Below are 26578 nucleotides of genomic sequence, written 5' to 3' on the forward strand. Positions count from 1 at the left end.
GAACAACGTCTGGAGAATACGGCGGGTGGGGTAGGACTTCCCATTTCAACGTTTCCAAGTATGTCTTGACCACTTTCGCAACATGGGATTGAGCATTGTCATGCTGCAAAATCACTTTATCGTGTCTCTCATTGTATTGCGGCCGTTTGTCTTTCAATGCTCGGCTCGCATCAATTGCGTTCGATACCGATCGCCTGTGATTGTTTCAGTCGGTTTTAAGTTCATAATACACTACGCCGAGCTGGTCCTACCAAATACAGAGCATGACCTTGGAGCCGTGAATATTCGGTTTGGCCGTCGACGTGGAAGCATGGCCGGGAACTCCCCATGATTTTCTGTGCTTGGGATTATCGTAATGAACCCATTTTTCGTCCCCCCCAGTCACAATGCGATGCAGAAATCCCTTCCGTCTTTGCCTTTCAAGCAGCTGTTCACAAGCAAACAAACGCCGTTCAACATCTCTCGGCTTCAATTTGTACGGCACCCAATTTCCTTGCTTATTTGCATCATTCCCATGGCTTTGAGGCGTTTTGAAATGGCTTGTTAGGTCATTCCCAATGATCGTGCCAATTCTTCTTGATTTTGACACGAGTCTTGCCAATTCTGCATCTTCGACAACTTTCTCTTTTCCACCGCTATGCCGGTCTTCGACATCAAAATCACCGTTCTTGAAGCGTTGAAATCACTCACGACACGTTCTTTCACTAATAGCGGTCTCACCATAAGTATTTGAGAGCATTCGATCAGCCACAGATTTCTTCATATTGAAGCAAAAAATTAAAACCTCCCGCAAATGACGAGAATTTGGCTCATAAACTAACATTTTCAATCGAGAATAACTTTATGATGCAGACACAAATCGACTAATGTTTCTATGGGGTTATGTTGACAGATGCCCAAGTTTATTGTATGACGTCTATGATCTATTTATTTCGACCACCACTTACCGCTAAAGCCATCTATAGGAAAACGGCGGAAGCAAAGTTGTACACCTAATATAATTATATATAAAATTATGCATAATTATGTATTAACAATTTTTGGGAATGGGCAATGCCCGAATTGTTGAAACAGCTTATAACGGTGGGAAGGCCCACCGTTATTAAAATATGAGGAGTGGCCATTACAGGGTGAGGAGTTGTCTGGTAAAAAGATTCCAACAACGCAGCGACACGATTGTTACTACATCATCGATTAATGAAATTTCCGTCTGTGATAAATACTCGTCACTAGATAAGTTGTTACTTGCGTAACTTCACACTTGCTAAGATTCGTTCATAATTTAAGAAATCGAGATAATCGAAGGATTGATTATCATAAAAATCAATAGTGCGAGAATTCGAATAGTGAACTTGTATAAGCTACCGAGTTTAAAGAGAATTTAGAAAGCTTCAAGAAAAATCAAAGGGTCCCTAAAATCTCCAAGCTGTTATGTTTAGACTCTTTTTTAGACGAAGAAAATGTATTACGCGTCGAGGAGAAGCTAAGAAACACTCACCCAAGTCAAGAACGAAAATATTCGATTATTTTATCGACGAATATCACTTCACGAAGTTGTTTATCATATATATCATCACGAAAAGACTTTATCATGCTGTATCACAAGCAACATTGGCAGTAGTAAGAGAGGAATATTGGCCAGTATCTGGAAAGAGCGAAGTAAAGAAGATAGTGAAGAATTGCGTAAAATGTAAGGCTGTCCCAGTGCCGAGTCATCAGTTACCAGATCTTCGAGTCAGCGCGACTTTTTCTATACCGGCGTAGATTTTTGTGGGCTGCTGTTCGCGAGGGAGCGGATAAGGAGAAATAGCCGTAAAATTCAAAATTTATGTCGCCGTATTCGTCTGTATGGCTATTAAAGCAGTTCATTTGGAGTTAATCGAGGACTTAACATGAAACGTTTATTAGGACTCTGAAAAGATTAATTTTAAGAAGAGGCAAGGTAGCAAACATATATTCGGACAATGGCACTTCCAAGGAGCCGATCGTGAGCTGCAACAATTATTCGAAGCAAGCTTCAAAGAAAATGTTGACCAAGTCATGCTAAAGGAAAGAATAACGTGGCATTTCATGCCTACTTTGGAGGCATTTGGGAAGCAGCAGTGCGATCAATGAAGCAACACCTCAAGTGCACGATCGCGGCGATACGTCCCTAACCATAACGGAATTGATGACAGTTCTTTCACAGAGGTGATATTAAATTCACGTCCTATCGGACTCCAATATCGGATGATTCAGCAGACCTGAACGCATTAACGTCGGATCATTCTCTCTTGGGAGAGCCTCTTACAACCTTTCCGGAGTCCGATCTCAAAAAAGTATCCATGTTAAACTATCAAGCTATCAATTAGTCGAAGGCATCAAACAACATTTTTGGACAAGATGGTCAAAGAAGTACTATACTTGACTATGTGTAATATCCAAATGGAAGACTGACTCTAGCGTTAAATTCTACTTGAGCAATTAGTGATTAAGAAGAGGAAGAATCTCTACCTTACAAATGCGTATTAGGAAGAGTTGTAGAGATTCATGCAGATCAGAACGATATTGTTCGAGTAGTTACTGTCCGTACCAATAAGAGAACGTATAAAAGATCCATTAAAATTAATATCGATAGATGATTAAAATGTTTAGGCGAACGTGAACAAACAAAAAAAATAAAAATGCGGGCAATGTAATCTGCGAAATTTTATTTGTTTTATTTAAACACCTTGGCATTGCCAAGATGACTAGTTGAAAATAATAACAATAATGTGAAAACGTTAAAAATAATTAAAAAGATAATTTTCGCACTACTTGTTTTAGAAAAAGTCAAGTTCAAAGAAATGTAAAAAAATTATTTATGTATAATTATATATAGAATTATGCATAATTGTGATGAGTATTCTTTTTACATTCTTCAAAACTTGCCTTTTTCTAAAGTGGATAATGCAAAAAAATAATCTTTTTAATTATTTTTATATTTTCATTACTATTATTATTTCTATTATACTAAAAAGTAATTTTACAAAAGAAAAAGAGATGTATAAACATGTATGGACATATTTCAAATATAATTATACATGTTTATAAATATTTATACGTGTTTATGTATGTTTATATACAGGATGTCCTATAAGTTTTTACCAACCACTTTTGTAAAGATAGAACGGACTAAACTGAATCAAGAAGTCCTCTATCATTTTACAATTTTTGCATAGTAGTTAACAAGATTAATTACTAAAAATTGTCAAATATTGGTCTTGAATAATTTTTTTACTCAAATACTATCAATTTTGCAGAAAAACTGCAAGAAATAAAAATCATTAATTTTTTTCTCATAGAACTCTAAGAATTTTTTTAAGAATTGTTTATCAACTTTTTAGTATTGCATTTTCTTATTTTTCTAACATGAGAAAATACGGTATTAAAAAATTCCGAAAAATTTCTGAAAAAATTCTCAGAACTTTATGAGAAGAAAATAAACATTTTTATCTCTTGCTGTTTTTTTGTAAAGTTATATAGTATTTGAGTAAAAAATTATTGAAAACTAATATTCAACGATTTTTAGTAATTAATATCTCGTTAATCATTGCGAAAATTGCAAAATGCTACAGAACTTTTCAATTCAGTTTAGTTCGTTCTATTTATACAAAAACTTATGGGACATCCTGTATATTTATATTATTCATGCATGAAAAAATTTTACTGGGATATTTAATGTCATTGTTTTGCCATCAGGGATTAAATATTGGAACAGTGGACAAAATATTTCTCGAATTTTCACACAGATGGTGGCCAGAAGACAAAACCACTTTTAGTTTTATCTGGTCGGAAAAAGATAAGAAAGAATTCTTACAAACTTATGGTCAAGTAAATAAACATTCGAAATTTTATTTAAACTAAAAAGATTCTAACGAATAATAATTTGTTATTAAAAATAAATTTTAACGATTTTTTGTCTTTAGTCCTTCCGTTACTTAATTTTGTCAAATATGTTTGTTTTAGAATAGCGAATGGCTCTGCGATGTAGTCGTGTTTATTACTGTTGCTTATCAGCCAAATCTCTTATGTGCTTGGATAACTGGAAAAAACGCAAGATATATCGAAACTTTATCGGATACTGATGTATTTGATGGATTATATTTATTGTTGAAAGAAGCGTTTGAAAGTCATGATAACGTTACGAAACCAATAAGAATGTTAAGGTAATTTGTCACTGGAACTCAATAAGGGAAAAATAATTAGATCTGATTATTATTTTTTTATACTTTTAGGTCTAAATGGTATACCAATGAACATTTTCGAGGCTCATACAGTTTTCATAGCATGCTTTCTGAGGAAATGAATGTAACATCGAGAGATCTGGCAGAGCCGATTATGACTGGAAATAAACCTGTATGTATTCTCAAAATAAAAATATTATAAGTAAAATGATAAAAATAAACATTATTTTTAATTATTATGCAAATTATTGTTTAGAACATTATATTATTTTATAACATTATATTATTATAATATTAAAATTTTTTTATTTTTAGCTTTAGTTCATTACTTATTTTTAATTTACTACTGAATTGTATTACAAAAGAAATTCTATTGACATTGATGAAATGAATCTTAATGATTAGGTAATTCTTTTCGCTGGAGAAGCCACGCATGATCATTATTATTCTACTGTACATGGCGGCGTGGAAACTGGTTTCCGCGAAGCTGATAGACTAATCGATTTTGAAAGGTAAAATAATTTTAATAAAACTCATTTTTCAAGTTATTTTTCAAATTATAAATTTAAAATTTTTTCCAACTTAATAATTTAATTAAGATTGAAAAAGGAAGTAATTCCTTAAGTAAAACTTAATTTATTAACATATGCAATTCTGTGTAATGTATAATACATTGTAGATTAATAATTCGTTTCATTTATTTTTGCTGTTGTTTACTATTTCATTTTGCATTATATTATATTAATAATATTATATTAATAATTATTATGATATGTCCAATGTCCAACTTAATATGTACACAGAGAGAACTTTTTCTTAGAATTTACTCTGAAAATATTATATGACAATCGTGGGACAAGATTGTATTTCGAAGAATTTTAATCTTTCTCATTCATTAATAAAACTACAATAAAGTACAAAATAAGTTTGATTAATTTTTATTAAAATGCATGATAAAAGTGTTTAAAATGTTGTATTGTACCACAACTACCATATTTTTAGGCTAAAAATTTTAAAAGAAAATTCTCTCCGTGTATTATTCGATTCTATAGTTGAATCATATATATTTCATTTTGTTATATTTCATTCAACGAAGTTTAATAAAAGTAAAGGATTCACAGCTTATTTATTGTTACTTTTAAACATATCGGCTCAAAATTTGCACAAATTTAATCATATTTATATCTGATTGCATGCTTTTTCTTAGGCAGTTAGACTCTCATCTCTAACTACATCTTCTATATATGACTATCGCTCTTCTAACAAATGGATTACGGAAAACTAGAAATATGCATATTTGCATATTTATAATATTCATAGACGAATATATTTAAAGCAACTACACTACTTGTTGTAAACATTGAATAAAAATGCATTGTACATTATGATAATGTAAATTTTAATATACTTTGTATGTAAACTGATGTAAAATGCAGAAAAATATATAATTAACACGAAATATATAATATTAACATTAAGAGAAATAATATTTATATTTGTTATTATTTATTTATTGTGTATATTATTTATATATTATAGTTATATATTGTTCATGTTTCTTTCAGTATACTATTATTAAATCGAGAATATGCTTAAATAAAATTTATTTATATATACAGGGTGTCTGGAAATAATCGCCAAATATTTTATGGGCAGGTAGAGCGGACTAAACTTAGTCGAAAAGTTTTCTACCATTTTGTAAGTTTCCCCAATAGTTAACAAGATATTAATCCTTAAAAATAGCCGAATACTACTGCGAAGTGTATATGCCTATCGATCGCTTGGCGCGCGGGCCGTGGAGAGCGGGGAGCCTGGCAAGCGCGCCGTCCGAGCTATAGAGGCTTGCGGCGGCGCGGGGCGCTTGCCAGCCAATCCCCAACTCCCAAGGCCAATATATAATAGTAGGCCGGGCGAGCGCGCATATTCGGCTATCTTTAAGGATTAATATCTCATTAACTATTGGGGAAATTCACAAAATGGTAAAGGACTTTTCGACTCAGTCGGCTCTATCTGCCCATGAAATATTTGACGATTATTTCCAGACATCCTGTATATGTATTTATATTTCGTCACCCTATTTGAAATAACTTATTATTTATATAATGAAGTTACAGTTAGAATTATCTTTCTCAGTAACTGTAACAATCTTCATTTCTTTTTTCCACTTATATCTCTGTATACCTTACATTTTTTTGTAATTTGTAACTATATAAATTAATAGTTACTTAATTCATGATATTTAGTAATGAATGCAGTTATTTTAAATGAAGTTATTTTAATGTATTTATTTTTCTATGATTAAATTTTTTTTACATCATACAATTATATATTTACATTAAAGTATAAAAATGTTTATTTTAAGTATAAAAATGATTATTTTCAGTTTTCAGTTTTAAAATTTATTTTGGTTTAATTCAATATAATTTTATTTTTTTCAAGGTGTATAAATTTGAAAATAATTATATCATATTTTGTCAGTTGTATATTACATTTTATTTAGTGTGATCGGATTATACATATGTACAGTACAATATATTAGTAAATGAAAACAAATAAACTTACCACATAATACAGAATTAAGATAGAATAAAACATCTTTTTCATGTCCCATACAGCACAGAAACTAATAACATTACTGCAACATTTCATCGTTGCATATTGCAATACAATGTTACAGAGACATTGCGAAGACTTCTTTTTGCAATATTACTTCAGCAATGTTGCAGCAATATTTAAAAAATATTTATAGTAAAAGAAAAATTGATACAAGGATCATTCTTGTTCAATAAACAGTAAGAAACAAAGATGGAATGACTCTTGTATCGATTTGTGCCTCTTTAGTTAGAAAGCTCACTTTGAATGTATGTTGTAATATTGCTGTAATATTGCAACAATATTTCGCAATATTTTTGCAATGTTGCAATCTTGCAACATGAAATATTTCTGTAATTTTTCTGTACTGTACGAGATATTACATGGAAAAAGATCTATATTTAAATCGTTATATTTCGGAAAAATCATAACGAAACAAAACAAGATAAATTAAAAAGTTGAAAGTTGATAATTTAGTGTGGCATTAATAAAAATTCGATAAAAACTTCGTCAATGTTGCAATGTTAGGAAAACGCTCAAAGTAATATGTAATGTTACACAAGTCACAGTATTTGAGATGCAGAAGTAGGAAAAGTTTGAACATTGCATAATGTAGTTTCAGAAATAGTAAATTCAATCGTCAATAAATGTACTTGCTTCATACATAAGGGTGTAAATTAATCTTATCTAAGGCGATCAAAAATTTCATTAAAGATAAATCGTCATATGAATTTTATATATTCTGCCAAATTTGCATCGGAAAGACTCTTCACGATATGATTCATTGAAATACACACACATATATATATATATATATATATATATATATATATATATATGTAATTCATCATAGGCGAAAATGATTTTTCGGTCACTTACCATTATTTTAAAATCATTCTAACCTTTCTTTTTCTGCGTCAAATTGCTTAAATTACTAGTCAATTTAACTCGTGATATTACTACAGTAGTTTAGTAAAGTTTGCGTTTCAAGATCGAAAAATCATTTCGGCACGTAGTTTAATGAACTACATAGTACTATATAAATTTAAACAGAATTATACAAGTACAGATTCAGCTAAGATCGTTAAAAGCTTTTATCTGTATTGGTTGTGTTCTTAAAAAATAACTGCCAAAGTCTATGAAACTCTTCTGAATTCGAAAAATATTACAAAAACCTATATATAGAAATGCTAAAATTGCAAAATACTTAAAAGTTTTCCATAAGCTTCTTTGTAAAATTACGTAGAATTATAAATAATATTCTACATATTTATAAATTTAAATATAGTAAACTACAGCAAACTAAGTACAAGAATATGTTAAAATTAGAATATTTAGATTTTCGTAGTCTTTCGATGAAATTCATAATTTAAAAAACACCAAGTTATAATTATTAATCAATCTTACAACAAACGATTTTTCTTGTTAATTATGTTTAGAAACATCCGAGTACTCTTGTGTATCATTTCTTGTTTAACACAGAGTTAATAATGTTTAATAAAATTAATAAGGATAAAAAAATGATACCTATGGGCACGCAGATAACATTATATTAATCTTTGGTATACATGGAGAATATTTCTTTTTGTGTGTGTGTGTGCACGCGCGCGTGTGTGCGTGTGTGCGCGTGCGCGCGTGTGTGCGCGCGTGTGTGTGGTGTGTGTGTGTGTGTGTGTGTGTGTGCGTGTGTGTGTGTGTGTATGTGAATTCTTTTTAAACCTATTGCATATGTGCACATAATTAATGCTTTACATTCTTTGCATGCTGTCTGAAAATCATTTTTCATGGTAAAATAGTCTCAATGATATTTAACTTCTTTCTTCTTTTCTTCTGTTACTTTATCTGGATGTGTCTCTAATAAGGCTTATGTAAAGTCTAATGCTTATGTAAAGTAATGTAGTTTAAGTGGCTAATGCATATAATAATTTTTCATTACATTGATTGCATGTTACTTTATTATTTTTTGTTGATTTTGTGTAATGTCCACGCATCCAGCAACTAATTGAGATCAAATTGTCTGCTGCTTCTCTGAACAAAATAATTTCTGTTTGTATACTAAGTAATTTCTGTTTGTATACTATTCTATTTATTATAAAAATAATTGATGAAACAATAAAAAAATTCTTCATATAATAGAATATACATATTTGTATAGAAGATTTCATGTTAAATTTAAAAGATCTATTTATATGTGTTGGTAGATAATGCAAAGCAATTATAATTACTCGTTAAGTGCTTCTGTTTCTTCCGTACATTTGTGTACATTTTTATTTAAATTTGTTAAATGAAGCTTTTCGATGTTTTACTTTCTTAGAATTATATCTTATCGTTTGCATCTATATCACTATCTGAAGAACTCTCGTTAATTATTACGCTATTAGAATTTGGACCTGATATTCTACAATTATATAAGGATTTTAAAAAAGTGATAAAAAATACTGTAAAGATATTATTCCAAATTATACACTACTCTACTATACGAAAGTATTAAGAATTATCATTTTTTAGAATCTCATTATTCGAACATTTAAAAGCAAGTAAATTCAAATATTTTACAAATCTGATTATTCTTCGGTCAAAATTAAAATGGTCAAATATTGCTGGTTCTTTTTATGCGTGGTAGTTGTAAATTTGAGTTCTTGAATAGACTTTGTACTCAATAAAACTACAGATTACATTTGTACATATAGTACAATATAAAAGCGTTTTTATATCATATTTGACAAGACGCATGGAAAGTTAAATACATTTTTTGATGATTGCGTTGCTGTATTTTATATATATATATATATATTGGGAGTACAAATTAGTTCAGTCCGTTTCTCTAAAGATGGCTCCAGCTGTTGTGAATGGTTCATAGTGACAGTTGATTTTGGCGGTTTCAGAAAGGTTGAACATCTGCTAATAATAAAATTCAGTTTATATCGCTTTGAGTTTCACACAAAAACCTTGATTTTTATTGTGTTTGTAATGTCGAATTTTGTGTTAACTAAGCAGCATTTGCGGGAGGTTGATTTTCTGCTTTAATTGGAAGAAAAGTGCGGCTGACGCTCGAATGCTTGTCGAAGTTTATGGTGACACTGCTCCAATTGATAAATCATGTAGGGAATAGTTTCGACGTTTCAAGGATGGAGATTTCAATGTTGAAGACAAGCCTCGCTCTGGACAGCCAAAAAAATTCGAAGACAGAGAATTAGAGGCATTACTCGAAGAAGAACAGAATCAAATACAAGAAGAGCTTGTAGAATCATTGGGGGTAACTCAACAAGTCGTTTCTGTACGATTGAGAGCCATGGGAATTCGGATTCAAAAACAAGGAAATTGGATGCCTTATGAACTGAAACCGAGAGATGTTGAAAAGATTTTTCACTTGCGAACAGTTGATTCAAAGACAACAGAGAAAAGGTTTTTGCATCGGATTGTGACTGGAGATGAGAAGTGAATATTCTACGACAATCCCAAGAAGAAAAAATACTACGCTAAGCCCGGTCAATCGTTGCCATCGACCTCAACATCAACACGGCCGAACATGGTTCGAAGATCATGCTCTGTATTTGATGGGACCAAAAGGATCTTGTTTACTATGAGCTGCTGAAACTTGACGATTCTATTACAGGCGATCGGTATCGGCTACAATTGATTCGTTTGAGCCGTGCATTGAAGAAAAACGACCGGAATACGAGCAAAGACATGATAAAGTCTTATTCTTCTTCATGACAATGCTCATGTCGCTAAAGTCGTAAAAAAATATTTGGAAACGCTCAAATGGGATGTTTTACTGCCATATTTTCCGGATATTGCTCCTTCTGATTACTGGTTGTTCCGAAGGATGCAGCACGTCGATTTGGCAAGTCACCAGTTCATTTCTTTCGCAGAAATCGAAAATTATCTCTAAAATTGGATCGCTTCCAAAGATGAGTCATTTTTTTGAGATGGAATTCGAAAATTGCCTGAGAGATGAGAAAAAGTAATAGGCAGCGATGGACAGTATTTTAATTGATCTGTTCATTCATTTTGTTTTGAAATAAATTCATTTTTGAATGGAACCGAATTAATTTGTATTCCCAATATATATATATATATATATATATATTTACGTACTTAGTTAATATAGATTATTTTATTATTGTCAGGTTTACATATTTCTCAGAATTTATTATTTTTCTAATGTATTATGGAGTGTACTTACTTGTGATGTATTATTAAGTGCTCTTTTAAATGAGTTATATGTCTGTATCTAACTGTTACTTTGCAATGTTTGCATATTACCTCTCTATCGGTTTTTTCGGTAAAATGATCCCAAGTCCAATAAAATTTAACTTCTTTCTTCTTTTTTGCTGTTAATTTGTCTGGATGTACCACCAGCAAATGCCTACGTAAAACATCTAAGCGATAAATACACATTATGAATCTTTTATTACAATGATTGCATTGCAATGAAGATATTGTTAATCGTGTGTAATGTCTACGTATCCAGCGACGAACTGGAATTACATTGTCTTCTGCTTCCCTGAAAAAATATTTCTGATTGGCTGTACATATTATAAAGGTAATTGTTGAAGCAATAAATGAATGTTTCATGTAGTAAGTATAGGAATTATTTGTATAGGAAATTTAAAGTTTAATTCATAGGACCTATTTATATATATTGTAATTAACGCAAAGCGATTATAGTTACTCATCAAGTGTTTTTGTTCCTTTTATACATTCAGACAAATTGTTAGTTAGGTTTGATGAGTTAGGTAAATCTTCTTGATGTTTTGCATTTCTTAAAGTTATATTCTTGTTTTCCTTTGCATCGCTATATAAAGTGGTTTCGTTATTTATTATACTATATGAACTCGGATTCAATATCCTACATATATAATATAAAGAATTAAAAAAACGATAAAAAATGCAGTAGAAATATTATTTTAAATTAGGTGTACACTATTCCACTATGTGAACAATGGTCAAATATTGGTTTTTTATGCATGGTGGTAGTAAATTTTAATTTCTTGAATGGACTTTGTACTCAATAAAACTACAGAATACGTTTGTACGAATATAAAAGTGTTTTTACATCATATTTGACAAGATGCACGGAAGCACGTTAAATACATTTTTCAATATATGATTACATTTCTCTGCGTTATATTTACATATTTAGTTAATATAAATTATTTTATTATTGTCAATTTAACACATTTCTCAGAGTTTATTATTTTTCTAATATATGTATATGGAGTGTACTTACTTGTGATGTCCTTTTAAGTGCTGTTTTAAATGAGCTGAATGTCTGTATCTAACTATTACTTGGCAATGTTTGCATATTGCCTCTCTATCGGTTTTTGCGATAAAATGATCCCAAGTCCAGTAAAATTTAACTTCTTTCTTCTTTTCTTCTGATAATTTTTCTGGATGTATGTTTACTAAGTGCTTATGGAAAGCAACTAAATGTTTAGTATTTATAATGAGTTGAACATTACAATGATTGCATGTTGCTTTAGTTCTTGTCAATTTCCTGTAATGTCCACGTATCCAGTGACGAACTGGAATTAGATCGTCTTCTGCTTTTCGCTCTGCCATTATAACAACTCTCTACAGAATATTAGTGACTAATCAAAGATGATACAGAAGCGATGTGAAAAAGCGTTTGCACTATTTATTAAAGGTCAATTAGAGATACGTATATGATTCTTTGACGGAGCATGTACATAAATATTGATGTTTGTATAATTCGAATCTATTTTATCACGAGATTTAACGGATACATTTATACAACTTTAATCATATATTATTAGCAAAAAGATTGAATAAAAATCCTCTTTTTGTTTTTCTTTACATAACATAATTTTAGTCTGGCATGTATTCCTATTAATAATGTGATTGATATCATAATGTATTATGCTTTGTAAGTTGCACGTCATAAACGTGTGCCATATAATGCTACATCTGTTCTTATTAATTAAGAAGACGCGAATATAAGAGCACTGATTATGTTAAGTATATTCTAAACTAAATTTTTTTTATAATATTTTTTGTAAAATAAATATTCTTCAGCTTTTTCAACTTATTATGTTATATGTATTTGATGTAAAAATATAAATTACGCATCTTATGCTATGCATTATATTTGGTCTATACATATACCAAATATAAACATTCCGGTTAAATAAAAATATTTTGTTAACATTTATATTTTATGTAAATTAATTGTGAATTCACATTTATCATATTGCGGTTTTACTTTATTAAATATTTACTTTGAATTTGAATGAAAAAAGAATGGGCAATTGCAAATAATTTCTTATTAAACAAATTTTATTTATTATCACCTCTTCAGCACGAAATATTGCAGCAACGTTGCAATATTTTAATAGCGCGGAGTATCATCAAATTGTAGTAATATTGTTGCAATATTGAAATCATTATTGAAATTTTAATATTATTGGAAATATTGTTACAATATCATGAAATATTGATATTTAAATACTTTGTCGGAAATATTGTAATATTATATATTGATGAAATATTTCAATTTAAGACATTTAGTACCGTTCTTTTTTAGATGCGTCGATGATATTTCACTATCAGTTCCTAAGAATAATATAGATGAAACATTATATATTTTTAACTCAATATATAAACGTTTACAGATTACATTAGAAATATAAAAGACAATCAGATCTTGTGCTAAATTATTTAAAGACGAGGACAATATTATTTTTAAATTGTACAAAAGATATATATCATCTGATAGACACTTAAATTTTAATTCACGTAAAACTTTTAAAATCAGTCATACATTGCAAAAAAATAATATATCTTAATAAATTAATTATGAAATTTAGTAACATACTGGCTAACAACAACAAATCGATCACAATCGGATCATTATCAATGTTTATAAAATATGTTTAAAATATAATATAAAGTCGATCGAAAATCTTTCTCTCATCGCATTGTCTATCGTACTTTATTTAACTTTTTTCTCATTATTTAATTTTTTTGGATTGAACTGTCAGCTATGAAACACTACAATTATGAAAAGTATTTTCCTCATTTAATTTTAACGAGTATTTAATTATTTTAATTGAATAGATAGATTTTTATTGTTGTTAGCTGATATGTCATTAAATTTCATAATTAATTTATTAAGATATTTTTTTATTTTTCTACTAATTTTATAAGTAAAATTTCTATCTCGTAGCTCTTTTTCTTTTAACTTGTTTTTTAAAGCCATTATACTATTATATAATTTTAATATATATCTTTTTTTTACTTTAGCTGAATTTAATGTCGAAACTTCTCGCATAAATAAAATATTTTCTTACAATAATTTCTTGTTGGTCAACTTCCGAACTAATTTAAAAATCATAAATATAAGTTATTTAATTTACATTTTTTTTTGCAATTGCTAACTATCTAATTCTAATAAAATTCTAATAAAATCTAAATTGATAGTTACTTCATTCACTGCATTTTTTAATGAATACAAACGAAGTTATTTCCATGTATTTATTTTTTGTAACTGAATTTTTTTTATATTATAGACTTATATTTACATCAAAGAGCAAAAACGACTATTTTGAGAATTTTCAGCTTTAAGATTTATTTTATTTTGATTCGGTATAATTTTACTTTTTCATGTATCAATTTCAAAATAGTCATATTATATTTTATCAATTTATATTGCTTTTTATTTAGTGTGATCGGATTATACATATGTACAGCGCAGCAAATTAATAAATGTAAGTACAATTTGATTTGCCTCCACATAATACAGAATTAAGATGAAATAAAACATTTTCTTCACATATTATATGGGAAAAGATCTACTTAAATCGTTTTATCTCGGAAAAATCATAATGACACAAAAAAGATAAATTAAAAAATTGAAAATTGGTGATTTGGTGAATTCATTAATGAAACTTCGGTAAAAAATTCACTGATGCTACAATGTTAGGAAAACGTTAGGAAAAATCAATAATATGTTATGTAATGTTATACGCATCACAGTATTTCAGATTTACAGAAGTAAGAAAAGTTTAACATTGCGCAATGTTCATTCAGTTTTGATAGTCAATTCAATCGTCAAATATATTTGTTTTAAGTGGATTAATTATTAATAAAGTTGTTTTGTTAACTGTATTGGTTTGCAAGAATTATGCACCGTGCTTGACTCCTACGACCCTGCTATATCCAACCATTTTATATCATTAAGATTTTTAGGAATTAATTTATATTTAAAATTGTAATAATTATTTATCATGATATATGACTATCGCAGATATTATGTTTGCTAATTGATAAATGCAAGCGATAGGAACAATTTTTCTTAACGTTTAGTTTATACTCTTATAAATTGTTATTATTTTATAATTTTATAATTTTACAAGTGTATGAAAGATACTTTAATTGTACATATATCATGAGACACGATAATGCCTCGGTGCTAAGAGCACATGAGTGCGCCGCGAATAACCGCGAATCCGGCTGTATTATAATATATTCATTTTTAATAAGATTTGATATCAGTAATTGTCATCAAGATAAATTTTATTTTCTCAATCCAATTGATATGTATTTTCTTCCAATTAAAAGTCTTTTATTCAAATTCAAGTAATAATAGTTTTAATTATCATTAACAAATTATTACAAATATATTATTATTTCTTAAAATTTATTTAATTCTAGTGATATATATCATTTATATAAAAGTTAATTCTTCTTCAAAACATTATTACCATAAAATTGCCTTAACTTACTCAACTCAAGTGTTATCACAAAAAATTAAAGAAGTAATTAGATAAAATAAAAAAATGTAATTTAAATAGAAAAAAATTTTATGTAAAAATATTTAACGTTGCTAGATCGAAAAAAGTAAAATAATAAAAATAATTTAAAAATAATGACAATGACTTAAAAATAATAATAAATTTATATATAATTTATATATAATTTATATATAATCTGAACGTTACTTTGAATAAAAATAAAGTTTGCTGTTTAATTTTTTTCATAATGCCTTGCAAAATTAAATTTATTATCTTATTGTTAGATTTAAATCTAATCGTTTTCACAACTTTCATAACTGACAACGTAAAATATTGAAATTTGGGTACTAATTCTAATCTATATGACCGTATATTAACTTGTTTCATGTGCATATATGTATACGCTAGATATTTTTATTTTTGTGATAATTTTTTTTATTTTTCTTATTCGATCTAATTATTACATTCATTCTACTATATTATTATATTTTAAGATCTATTAGTAATTATAAAAAGTAATATGTTACCGTTACATTTAAATATATCGTTATTTTTATGTTATTTTTCTACAGGTAAGTAATTTATTATTTAAAATATCATTACTAGAGATCGGATCATAAAATTACCGGATATCGGACATTTGAGGAGGCAATTTCTTCAAGACATTTTGCGGATTCCGACCGGATTCCGGGAAAATATCTTCTAAATAAAAAAGCCTATATAGAGAAAAAAATTGTAATTTATATATAATGCAAAAATAAAATATTATAGCATGAATATGTGTACTTATTTCTTGAACATCTGTATAATAAAAAATTAACAATTTAATTATATCAAATTTCAACCGGATATATTCCCAAATACTAATAATATCCGACAATAATCGGATATTTTTCGGATATCCGGCACTTTTTGATCCAGTAATGTATCACTAATCATTATTTATTTTTTTCAGTAACAAATGGCTAATCCCATGAGCAATCTTTATTTATACATAAGTAGCATAAAAATTTTAATCTGCTGCATTATCATTATATATTTTATACATAAAACAGATAAAAAAAATAAAAATTAAAAAAATTAAAAAAAATAGAAATAACTTAATGAACCAAATTGGATTTTAAAACTTATTTTATATTATAAATTGAATGTATGATTTTTTTCTTTAATTTAGGCACAGAGTCAAATTAAGATTTCTGCCGCACCTAAAAATTGACTAATCATAGTATAAATAAAAAAAAGAAAAAATAAAGAAAGGAAGAAAAAGAAAAGAGTGAAAAAAGATGTATGTAGAAATAAAAGGCTAAAAAAAGAAAGTAAATCATGTTTGTCTGTTTGTGTATGTTTTACGCGAATATTTGTAACAGGTTCGCGGAAGATATTTCTTTGAATTTTAATCTTTTCTATGAACTAATTATTTAATATATGTAAGCTCTTATGCAGCTAAGATTGTGACGGTGCAATTGCTACATCATGAATATAAATATTTGTGAATAGCAACTGATATAATATTAGATATAATATTAATATCTAAGAATCTTCGTGTTAAAATGCTTATTAAAATTACATAAATGTAATAAAAATAAATGTATAACAGTAACGATATTGCATTAAAATAAGTTAAAAAATTTTTTAATTTGTTTGATCAGGAAGGTCAATGTTTATAATGTCTAAATAGTTAACACTATGTATCTCTCAGCTGAATTACCATAGGTATATAAATTAACTCTTTTAAGACTACTCTTTTAAGTTTGTTAATAAAACAAAATTGTTAATATTTCTGATATAAGCTCGGTTTGCTTTAGCGCAAATACGTGCATGATCTTTTTCGCTTTGTAAATTTTTAATTTTGCTTTATCTTGCTATCAATTAATTTTGGAGATAAGGTTGTTAGCGAAAACAAAGAGAGACTCCATGAAAAGAAAAACAATCCTGCCTAGTGAAAAAATTTCGTCGAAATTATTCTACGTTTTGAAACATTTCAGCAAAATTGCTGAAAATTTGCTAAAATTTCACTGAAAGTGAATTTTTCAGCTAATTAAAAAATCGCTAAAATTGAATTAAAACTTCTCTAAAATTTTATTAAAATTCTCTGAACTTTTGTTAAAATTTTTGATGAAATTTCTCCGAAATTAAACTAAAATTTTTTTGAAATGCTGAATTTTTGCTGAAAGTGTTCCAAAACGTGGAATAAACGATTCAGAGAAATTTTTCCACCAGAGAAGGATGCTTTATTGAACATAAGGCAATAAATCGAGTTCGTTCATACTCGAGTAAATTGCACAATCGTGCGTAAGCAACATACGTTAGTATGCAATGTTACATCATTTTTATAATGTTCCAAATAAAACGAATCGATATTTCGATGCAATTCATTCCTCTGTAATGATCGACATCACGCGAGCACAAGGTTGGTGAGCGTTATATAACAACGAAGGGTCTTTACTATTGTGATCAGTAAAGTAATATACTTTGAATGGAATGTTTACTATTGTTCAGTATCTCGAAGATATGTGAAATTTTCAAATAAGATCCCCAGCATATTAAAATTTTTTATAATTTTATTATACCATTGAGAAAAATGGAATAAAATTATTTTTTGAATTAGTGTAATATATTATTCCCTGTGCTTTAATCTTAAATAAATAATTTCCACCACTGTATATCGTCCATGTTTTCTTTCTGAAATTGATTTACTTTTGATTAAAACATAATACAAAATTAGCTCTAAAATGAGAATTTTATTTTATGATGAGAAATTTATTTTATAATTTTATTCTTTATTTTATTAAATTTTATTTAACAATAATTAAATTATTATCTTAATTATATTTTATCGGTGAAATAAATATAATTATAATAAGATGAAAGTGACAACAATAATTTACAATAATTGATGATAAAAATTTGTTATAAAATTATGAAAATTATTTCGATTGTTATATAATAATTAAAAATTTAAGTTCAGTAACGAAAGACTTTAGAGTAGCGCGAAAAACAGTGCATAATTTAAAATTATATAAATTAATTATTTAACTCATTAGTCAGTGCTTACATAAATGAACGTTTCGACTCAAGTTCGAGCCATTCTTAACGTAACAATAAAAAAAACAAAATAATCACATCTAATAAGTTGAATTATTTCATCACCATCTTATTGTCGTTTGTTGATTGTGGCAAGATGAATAAAAAAACGACAATAATAGACGATGACGAAATAATTCAACATAACTTATTAGATACGATTATTCTGTTTTTTTTTTTAATGTTACGCTGAGGAGGCACCAAAGTCTTACTGAACTTATTTTGATTTTAAGGAGTTAATTGCACAGGTCCACAAAAAAAAGTATCCTGCTGGAATGGAGACCCAGCTATTCTTATGCTTTTTCAGTCGCTGAATACGATTCTGACATAAAAATAAGACCATCCAGGGCAAATTTTTTTAATCTAGCGAAAAAAATGAGTCAAACATGGGAAAAATGGGTTATTTTTTTTCCACCCCAGCATACTTTTTTTGTGAGTTTGTATTATTAATAATTAAAAATTATTTCATTAAATTTAATAAAGTAATTATATAAAGTAGTTATATATTCAATAAAGGATTATTTTACACACCTGGATTTTTGCTGTGCATTGCACTCGTGGAACAGAGTAAATTTTATTAGTACTCCTTTTGCATGAAACTATTTACGAATTTTGAAAAAACTTTTTTTATTTTATTGATAGCCATTATTGAAAGTAACGATGAATCAGATAAACTCTCAAGATTAAAAAATACTTTTCAAGATGCTACAATATTTTTTTCAGCCTATCTATTATTCAGCCTTTTCTATCATTCAGCCTTATCTTTTTGTTTGCCATATTGTAAATTACATATTTGGAAATTAACTCATTTCATCGGGATCAATTTTCTATATTTGTGTAGGAACCTTTAAAATTGATAGAATGTCCAATAAAATGTGTTATATGATAATCTCACTTTTACTGTGTAACATTGTTGTTCATGCTTTATGTGCTTGCTCTTATTGGCTGATGCTTATGCGATGATTGCCCTATTTTTCTTCCGCGGATGATCGTCGCGCTTATGCGTTCATGTCCATGCGTTGAATGATGTAGCAGGGTTTTTGATTTTGTACGTTAAATAAATCGTTTTTCAATTAGTTTTAGTTTTTCAATTAAATTATGATTTCTTTTTTTCTGTATGGTGATATGCAATAAATGGAAGTATTCAGTAAGCTTCTCGCCTTCCAGTCAATCTCTAAGTAAACCTCATAAATCGAGAAGAAACACGTCAAAGATGGCCATAAGGCTAAATGAGAAAATTCGCATGCACATATGCAAACGATCCCAAGATCTATCGCAAACAATTGTTACCTACTCGGCTCAAATAGCATTCTAGGCGAGAGTATGCATCATCGTTCTCTTTATACTGAAATTATTACGTGTCGTCATCTCATTAACTCTATTAGTTATTTTATTTTAATGTCAAAAGTTTTTATTATTGTACTTTTTCTGTTAATTTTTATATTGTTGTCTCTTGATCCTGGATTAATTCGTTTTTTTCTATTCTATCGATATTTTTCTGTATCTTGAAAATTTTTGTGAAATATACTAATTTGTTTAATCAATCTGCTTCAATCAATTACGTTAGAATTTCAATTAACTAATCAAACGCTTCTGAAGGAAAGTAAACAATGAAACACTTTATATTCATTCTTGTTAAAAGCTTATAAAAGAATTATTTAATTTTTTATACAAGTCTTTTACTTAGAAATACATATCTATAAATACTATCGTTCAAATTCAATTCTATTTAACAATACATTTAATTCAATAAATAAGAAGAAACTCATAATAAATTTACTAGAGAAAAAATAAAAGTTATTAATAACTATTACGAGTCGTATGTCACAATGTTACATATTAATTATATTCTTAAATGTTAATTATTCATATTTGTGCACAAAATTTAATATTCAAAATTATTTCAACAATTCTTGATGAGAGAGAATTATTTTTTCTTAGCTTCATTTTTTCTTTCTCTTTATTATTTTATGCAAGAATATTATATTATGCAGCAAGAGCAGGTTCTGAATTTTTTTTAAAATTTAGTCATTGTTCTAAATTAATAATCAGCGTTTAATAAAAATTAAAATTAAATTAAATTTTTATTGATATATAGTATTATTAAGAATATTTTTCTTTTAATATACTATTCACATAGTAATAACAAATTTATATTAGGTGTACAACTTTGCTTCCGCCGTTTTTTTTCCAAAATTCGAGGCTTTATTGTAAAAAACTGGTTATACATTTATGATTCAAATATTGTCCATCGCTGGCCACTACTTTCTCCCATCTTTCGGGTAGCGTACGAATCCCGCGTCGAAAAAACTGGTCATCTTTTGAGGCTATCCACGAATCGATCCAATTTTTTCTTCATAAGACCGGAAGTGCTGGTCAGGCCGTGTGTCATTGATCGAAACAAGTGATAGTCAGAGAGAGCAACGTCGAGAATACGGCGGGTGGGGACTTCCCATTTCAACGTTTTCAAGTATGTCTTGACCACTTTCGCAACATGGGGTCGAGCATTGTCATGCTGCAAAATCACTTTATCGTGTCTCTCGTTGTATTGTGGCCGTTTGTCTTTCAATGCTCGGTTCAATTGCGTTCGATATCGATCGCTTGTAATTGTTTCAGTTTTAACAGTTCATAATACACTACGCCGAGCTGGTCCCACTAAATACAGAGCATGACCTTGGACGTCAAAATCACCGTTCTTGAAGCGTTGAAACCACTCACGACACGTTCTTTCACTAATAGCGGCCTCACCATAAGTATTTGAGAGCATTCGATGAGCCTCAGCCGCAGATTTCTTCATATTGAAGCAAAAAATTAAAATCCCGCAAATGACAAGAATTTGACTCGTAAACTGACATTTTCAACGAGAATAACTTTATGATGCAGACACAAATCGACTAATGTTTCTATGGGGTTATGTTGACAGATGCCCAAGTTTATTGTATGACGTCTATGATCTATTTATTTCGATCACCACTTACCGCTAAAGCCATCTATAGGAAAACGGCGGAAGCAAAGTTGTACACCTAATATAATTATATCAATTTTATAATTGAATAAAAAATCCAAAATTACTGTTATACTAAACGCACTTTCAATTGTAGTTATCACAGTGTTGATATAGTCATAGTTATAAAATATCCTTGATAAAATTTTAATATATGTCAGTTCGATTTAACATTACAACGAATAATGATAAGAACTTATGTTAAGAAACTTTAAGTTCTTATAAATCTGTAAACAGATCACAAAACTCTTAAGAAATTTTGAGTACTTCGGAAATTTTGAATACTCGGAAATTATATGTAATTATATGTTTAATTGATACTGAACAATATTTAAATTTATTATTTCGACATAACAAATTTAATATTATTTAAGTATATCAATCAAGTATATTTAAATATTTGTAGTCATTTTTGTAATATTACTGAAACAATTTTAGTGTTTCAAAAAGATTTGCGGATTCTTTCTGTAACATTTCATCAACCTTTCGAAAAGATTTTATGTGCAATAATAGTGAATATTTTGCTATACTAGAGCTGTCTCAGAAATGTAGACATATTTCGCAACTTTCATGAAATATTTCATTTTTCAGTTGAAATATCTGAGATATTTTTGAAAACTTTCGATACTGTATGGAAAAAAATTCTGTTGGAATGTTATAATTTAACTGTTATTGTGTAATTAATGACTGCTACTTGTTTCATCAAATGAACTATTTATTGCAAAAACTGCAACATCTATATTTTTGATGACCTCAGTACTATTATAAAAATATCAGGCTATATTCCCACTCTGATTTTCAACATACTCTCTTTTCCTCTTCGTTTCTTTCTGTTGTTTCTATTTATTGTTTTGTATATTTATTCTTTGTGTAATTAGGAGGGAGAAATGGGATAGGAAAAAGCTATATGCAGAATTCATCGCCGTTAATCATCACAGCTCATTAAATGCCGTAGAATCTCAATATTCTTGTGTGATTCTTGTAAGTTTTTTTTAACGATGGATTTTTATTTTGGTCTGATTATAATTTTTTCCTTGATATATTTTCTTATATTGTATTTCTTATGTAGTTTCCATTGAATCCACCGGTAAGAAAAATTCACGATTATTATTTCATGTGTTACTCATTGTTAGGAACTCATCCTATGATTATTTTGCGTCATTATAATGAATATCGCATTATTGTTTTTTTTGCAGTTGAGGACGATGTTATTATAGATAAAATTTCTGGTTAGAGAATCCATCTCCAATTAACCTTACTCTTGAAATATATGATAAAGGTCATGATCTTGAATAACATTTAAAAGGTTTAGCCGTTTCCATTCTTTATCGAGATATTATTAATAGAAGTTGAAAATTTATATGTTAATGCTAAAGAAATTAATTAATGTTCTATGATATATCATTTTTTATTTAAAAAATAGCACAACTTAAAAAATTAAGTTTTTCAGAGAAGGAGAAAACTTATTTTTCAATTTAAGAAAATTATTGATTAATCAAATAATGTTAGTAAAACAATATATTCTTAAAAACATAATTAAATGTCATTTAAAAAATTTTTATTTTAAAAATATTCTTTTTAGGTTGTGACATTTTTTTTAGGTTTAGACATATAAATGCGTATACAAGGTGTCCCATGACTCTTAATTAATTTTTTTAGGAGTAAAAGAGGTTAAAATTTTGAACTAAAAGTTCCTTTCCCACTTTAGGCTCAGATCATTATTTATCGAATTATTAACAATTAAAGTTGATAGCGCGGCGTAGCCAGAGTATGTAGAAACGCATCATACCATAGATTCCCTGCGCTTACTTTGTTCTCCGGACTGAAATTTTATTTTAATTTTTCATATCCGATTGCGCGCTATCTAATTGATCAACTTTAATCGTTAATAACTCAGTAAATAATTGTCTGAGCCAAAAAGAACTTTAAATTTAAAATTTCATCCTCCTTCACTCCCAGAAATTAATTAACAGTTATGGGACCCTGTATATTTATCCGGCCGTACCGCCAAACACTCATCGGTAATTATTATGCTATAATAAAGAGATGGTCTCTTTTGCCTACAAATTATTGATCTTTATATTTATACAGATCAGTGCTATAAATCGATTGCCTATTACAGCATCGTTTGCTTATGTTACTTTTGCCGACAGTTCATTTGCGCATAAAAATTATTGCCTACAATTCGATTGCCTGTACTGATATACATGTACTATTTTCTGCTTTAAAAACACAAATTCTGTTTGAAAACTTAAATTTTCTGCTTTAAAAACGTGATTAATTAATAAATATTAATATTAATATTTTAATATAATAAAATATATTACGATTTTAATATACTAAATCATTAATATTATATTAATATTAGTAAGTATTATTAATATTATATTAATATTAATAGATATTATAAAGCTTTTGATGAGAAACCTTTCATGAATCGTAAAGTACTAAATATTATCCTTTTTAGAAAAGATACAAAACTCTATAGATTGCAGCGACACATAGTTTGATGTTTCTGCGAAATGTTTAACAGAACATTGGGAATATGAAGGCGATTTTACGTTGAATTGGAAAGGGCGTGATTATAAAACGATTTTTGATGTACTATTGGTAGATAAAAGATTATTTAAATTACTTGATAATATCGAATCAGAAATGCGATATATAAATGTATGTGATGTCCTCAATAACATTTCGTTTTACATAATCGTTTTAACAAAACATAAAACATAATCTATTAAAAAAAATAGTGATCATTACTTGAAAATTAAATTAATTAAGTATATAATAAATGTTTAATTCATTTTTAAAATATTTTACTAAAGTAATATAATTAATATCTTACATATATTATTTTTTCTAATCAAATGTATGTATTCATCTTGTCTAATTAATAATATAATTATTTTATCAGCAAAAAATTCTAAATGAAATGTTTGCCAGTAATGGAAAAGATAGAGCTTGGAAAAATTATGACAACTTGCAATTACAATTCAGGCGAGAATGTGACGATGATTACCAGAAGTGATTGCGAGTATTCTGCATCGCATGTTATATTCATTGGGTGTCTAAGTGTTCAGAAAAAGAAATATTCTTCGATGTTCGTGCCACAGAAGAAACAGCGCGATAGAAATTTTTATTAACAGTATAATATTATAAAAGGAAATGGTACTGACATGTTTGATATTACTTTTAACATCATTATTTTGCCATCAGGGATTAAATTTGGAATAGCGAACAAAATTTTTCTCGAATTTACACACGGATGGTGGCTGGAAGACAAAACCAACTTTGATTTTATCTGGTCGGAAACAGATAAGAGGGAATTCTTGCAAACTTATGACTAAGTAAAAATAAACATTCGAAAGTCTAAGAGATTATGCCAAACAATAATTTATTATTAAAAATAAATTTCGATGATTTTTTGTTTTACTATTCTATTATTTTTGTCAAATATATTTGTTTTAGAATAGCGATGTGTTCACGTTTATTACTGTTGCTCATCAGCCGAATCTTTTATGTATTTAGCTAACTGGACAAAACGCAAGTCATGGAAACTTTATCGGATACTGATATATTTGATAGATTATATTTATTGTTAAAAAAACGTTTAAATATCATTACAATGTTACAAGAATGTTAAGATAGTTTTCTACTGAAATTGAATGAGAGAAAAATAATTAGATCTGTTTAACTATTTTTTTTTATACATTTAGATCTAAATGGTATATCAATAAACATTTTCAAGGCTCATACAGTTTTCAAAGCAAATGCTTTCCGAGCAAATGAACATGCAACTCGCGAGAGATTCGGCAGAACCGATAATTGGAAATAAACTTGTACGTAATCTCAAAATAAAACATAAATATATAAAATAATATATATAAAATAAAAATATTATAAGCATAATAAAAGTAAACATCATTTTCAATTATTACGCAAATTAATTTGAGATCATTATTGATTTTTTCATTATTTTTAGGTCTTTATCTAACATTAGGGCTTCATCTAAAATGTTATAAAATGTTCGAAAATGTTATAACATATAAATTTTTTTTTATTTTTAGCTGTAGTTATTTATTGCTTATTTTTTATTTATGTTTATTACTGAATTGTTATAAAATAAATTCTATTGACATTGAAATGAATCTTAATGATTAGGTAATTCTTTTCGCTGGAAAACGTACGTATGATGCTATGTAATCATTATTATTCTAATATATATGGCGGCGTAGAAACTGATTTCCGCGAAGCTGATAGACTAATTGATTTTGAAAGATGAGATAATGTTAATGAAAGTTATATTTTTCAATCGTAAATTTTTTTCCCGTTTAATCTTTAGATTGCTGAGAAAATCACTTTTGTGGCTCGTTTGAGTTAAAATATTGTACCATTACCTTTAGTAATGAAAATTGCTTTGAAAATTAATTGCATTCAAAAGAAATTTTGTCTAATTACTGAAAAAAATCGAAATAAAAAAATAAAAATTATAAACCATATAAAAATATATATTAAAAAATATACAAAAAATTGCAATTAAAAAAAATTAAAAAATATATAAAAATAAAAAATAATAAAACAAGAAAAGAATAAAAAAAAATCCAAATAAAAAGAAAATCAAAAAGGAACTACAAACTTTCTACGTCCACGTCAGCTCTGGGTACTGCTAAAGAAAAATTCTGAGTTTATTATTCGTTTATATTCATTTATGTTGTCAATATTGTGCTTAGAGCTCGAAATTTTATAAATCTATGTTCAGAATTGGAATCAGCGATACCAAAAACTTCGAAAATACACTATTTTTGAGAAAATAAACATTTTTTTATAAGTAAAATTTAATTTATTATATAGTATATGCAATTATGTGTAATGCATAATGCATTATAGATTAATAATTCATTCCATTTATTTTTGCTGTTATTGCACGATTTCAT

General features: G+C 28.0%; 2 protein-coding genes and 1 pseudogene across 2 annotated transcripts in view; 2 read left to right on the forward strand and 1 right to left on the reverse strand.

Annotated features, from left to right (window-relative positions):
- The window catches only part of LOC105619956 (peroxisomal N(1)-acetyl-spermine/spermidine oxidase), a 15846-nt gene extending 10132 nt beyond the window's left edge, over positions 1-5714 (forward strand). The window contains exons 6-10 of the mRNA XM_012201470.1: positions 3721-3852; positions 3988-4187; positions 4257-4377; positions 4611-4717; positions 5413-5714. Coding sequence (XP_012056860.1) covers positions 3721-3852; positions 3988-4187; positions 4257-4377; positions 4611-4717; positions 5413-5434 — 582 coding nt within the window. The 3' untranslated portion in view covers positions 5435-5714. The remainder of the gene's footprint in view (positions 1-3720; positions 3853-3987; positions 4188-4256; positions 4378-4610; positions 4718-5412) is intronic.
- Positions 5715-9113: 3399 nt separating this feature from the next.
- LOC105620036 lies at positions 9114-12365 on the reverse strand. Its single transcript, XM_012201547.1, has 4 exons — positions 12034-12365; positions 11476-11652; positions 10987-11307; positions 9114-9195 (listed from the first exon to the last, which is right to left on the reverse strand). Exons 1-4 carry the CDS (start codon positions 12363-12365, stop codon positions 9114-9116), a joined length of 912 nt encoding a protein of 303 aa, XP_012056937.1.
- A 311-nt stretch (positions 12366-12676) lies between these two features.
- Positions 12677-25292, forward strand: LOC105620037 (annotated as a pseudogene).
- The last annotated feature ends 1286 nt before the right edge of the window (positions 25293-26578 follow it).

The sequence above is a fragment of the Atta cephalotes genome (assembly GCF_000143395.1).
Source record: "Atta cephalotes unplaced genomic scaffold scaffold00023, whole genome shotgun sequence".
NCBI lineage: Eukaryota > Metazoa > Arthropoda > Insecta > Hymenoptera > Formicidae > Atta > Atta cephalotes.

Bases quoted from the DNA above. Each gene is read 5' to 3' on its own strand.
- LOC105620036 (XM_012201547.1), bottom strand. From the start codon at position 12,365: ATGGCAGAGCGAAAAGCAGAAGACGATCTAATTCCAGTTCGTCACTGG. The intron at 11,653-12,033 runs GTAAGTACACTC...TTATATATGTAG, and splicing joins CACTTAAAAGGACATCACAA to GATATTGAATCCGAGTTCAT. The intron at 11,308-11,475 runs GTAACTATAATC...ATATTTTTTCAG, and splicing joins GGAACAAAAACACTTGATGA to GGAAGCAGAAGACAATGTAA.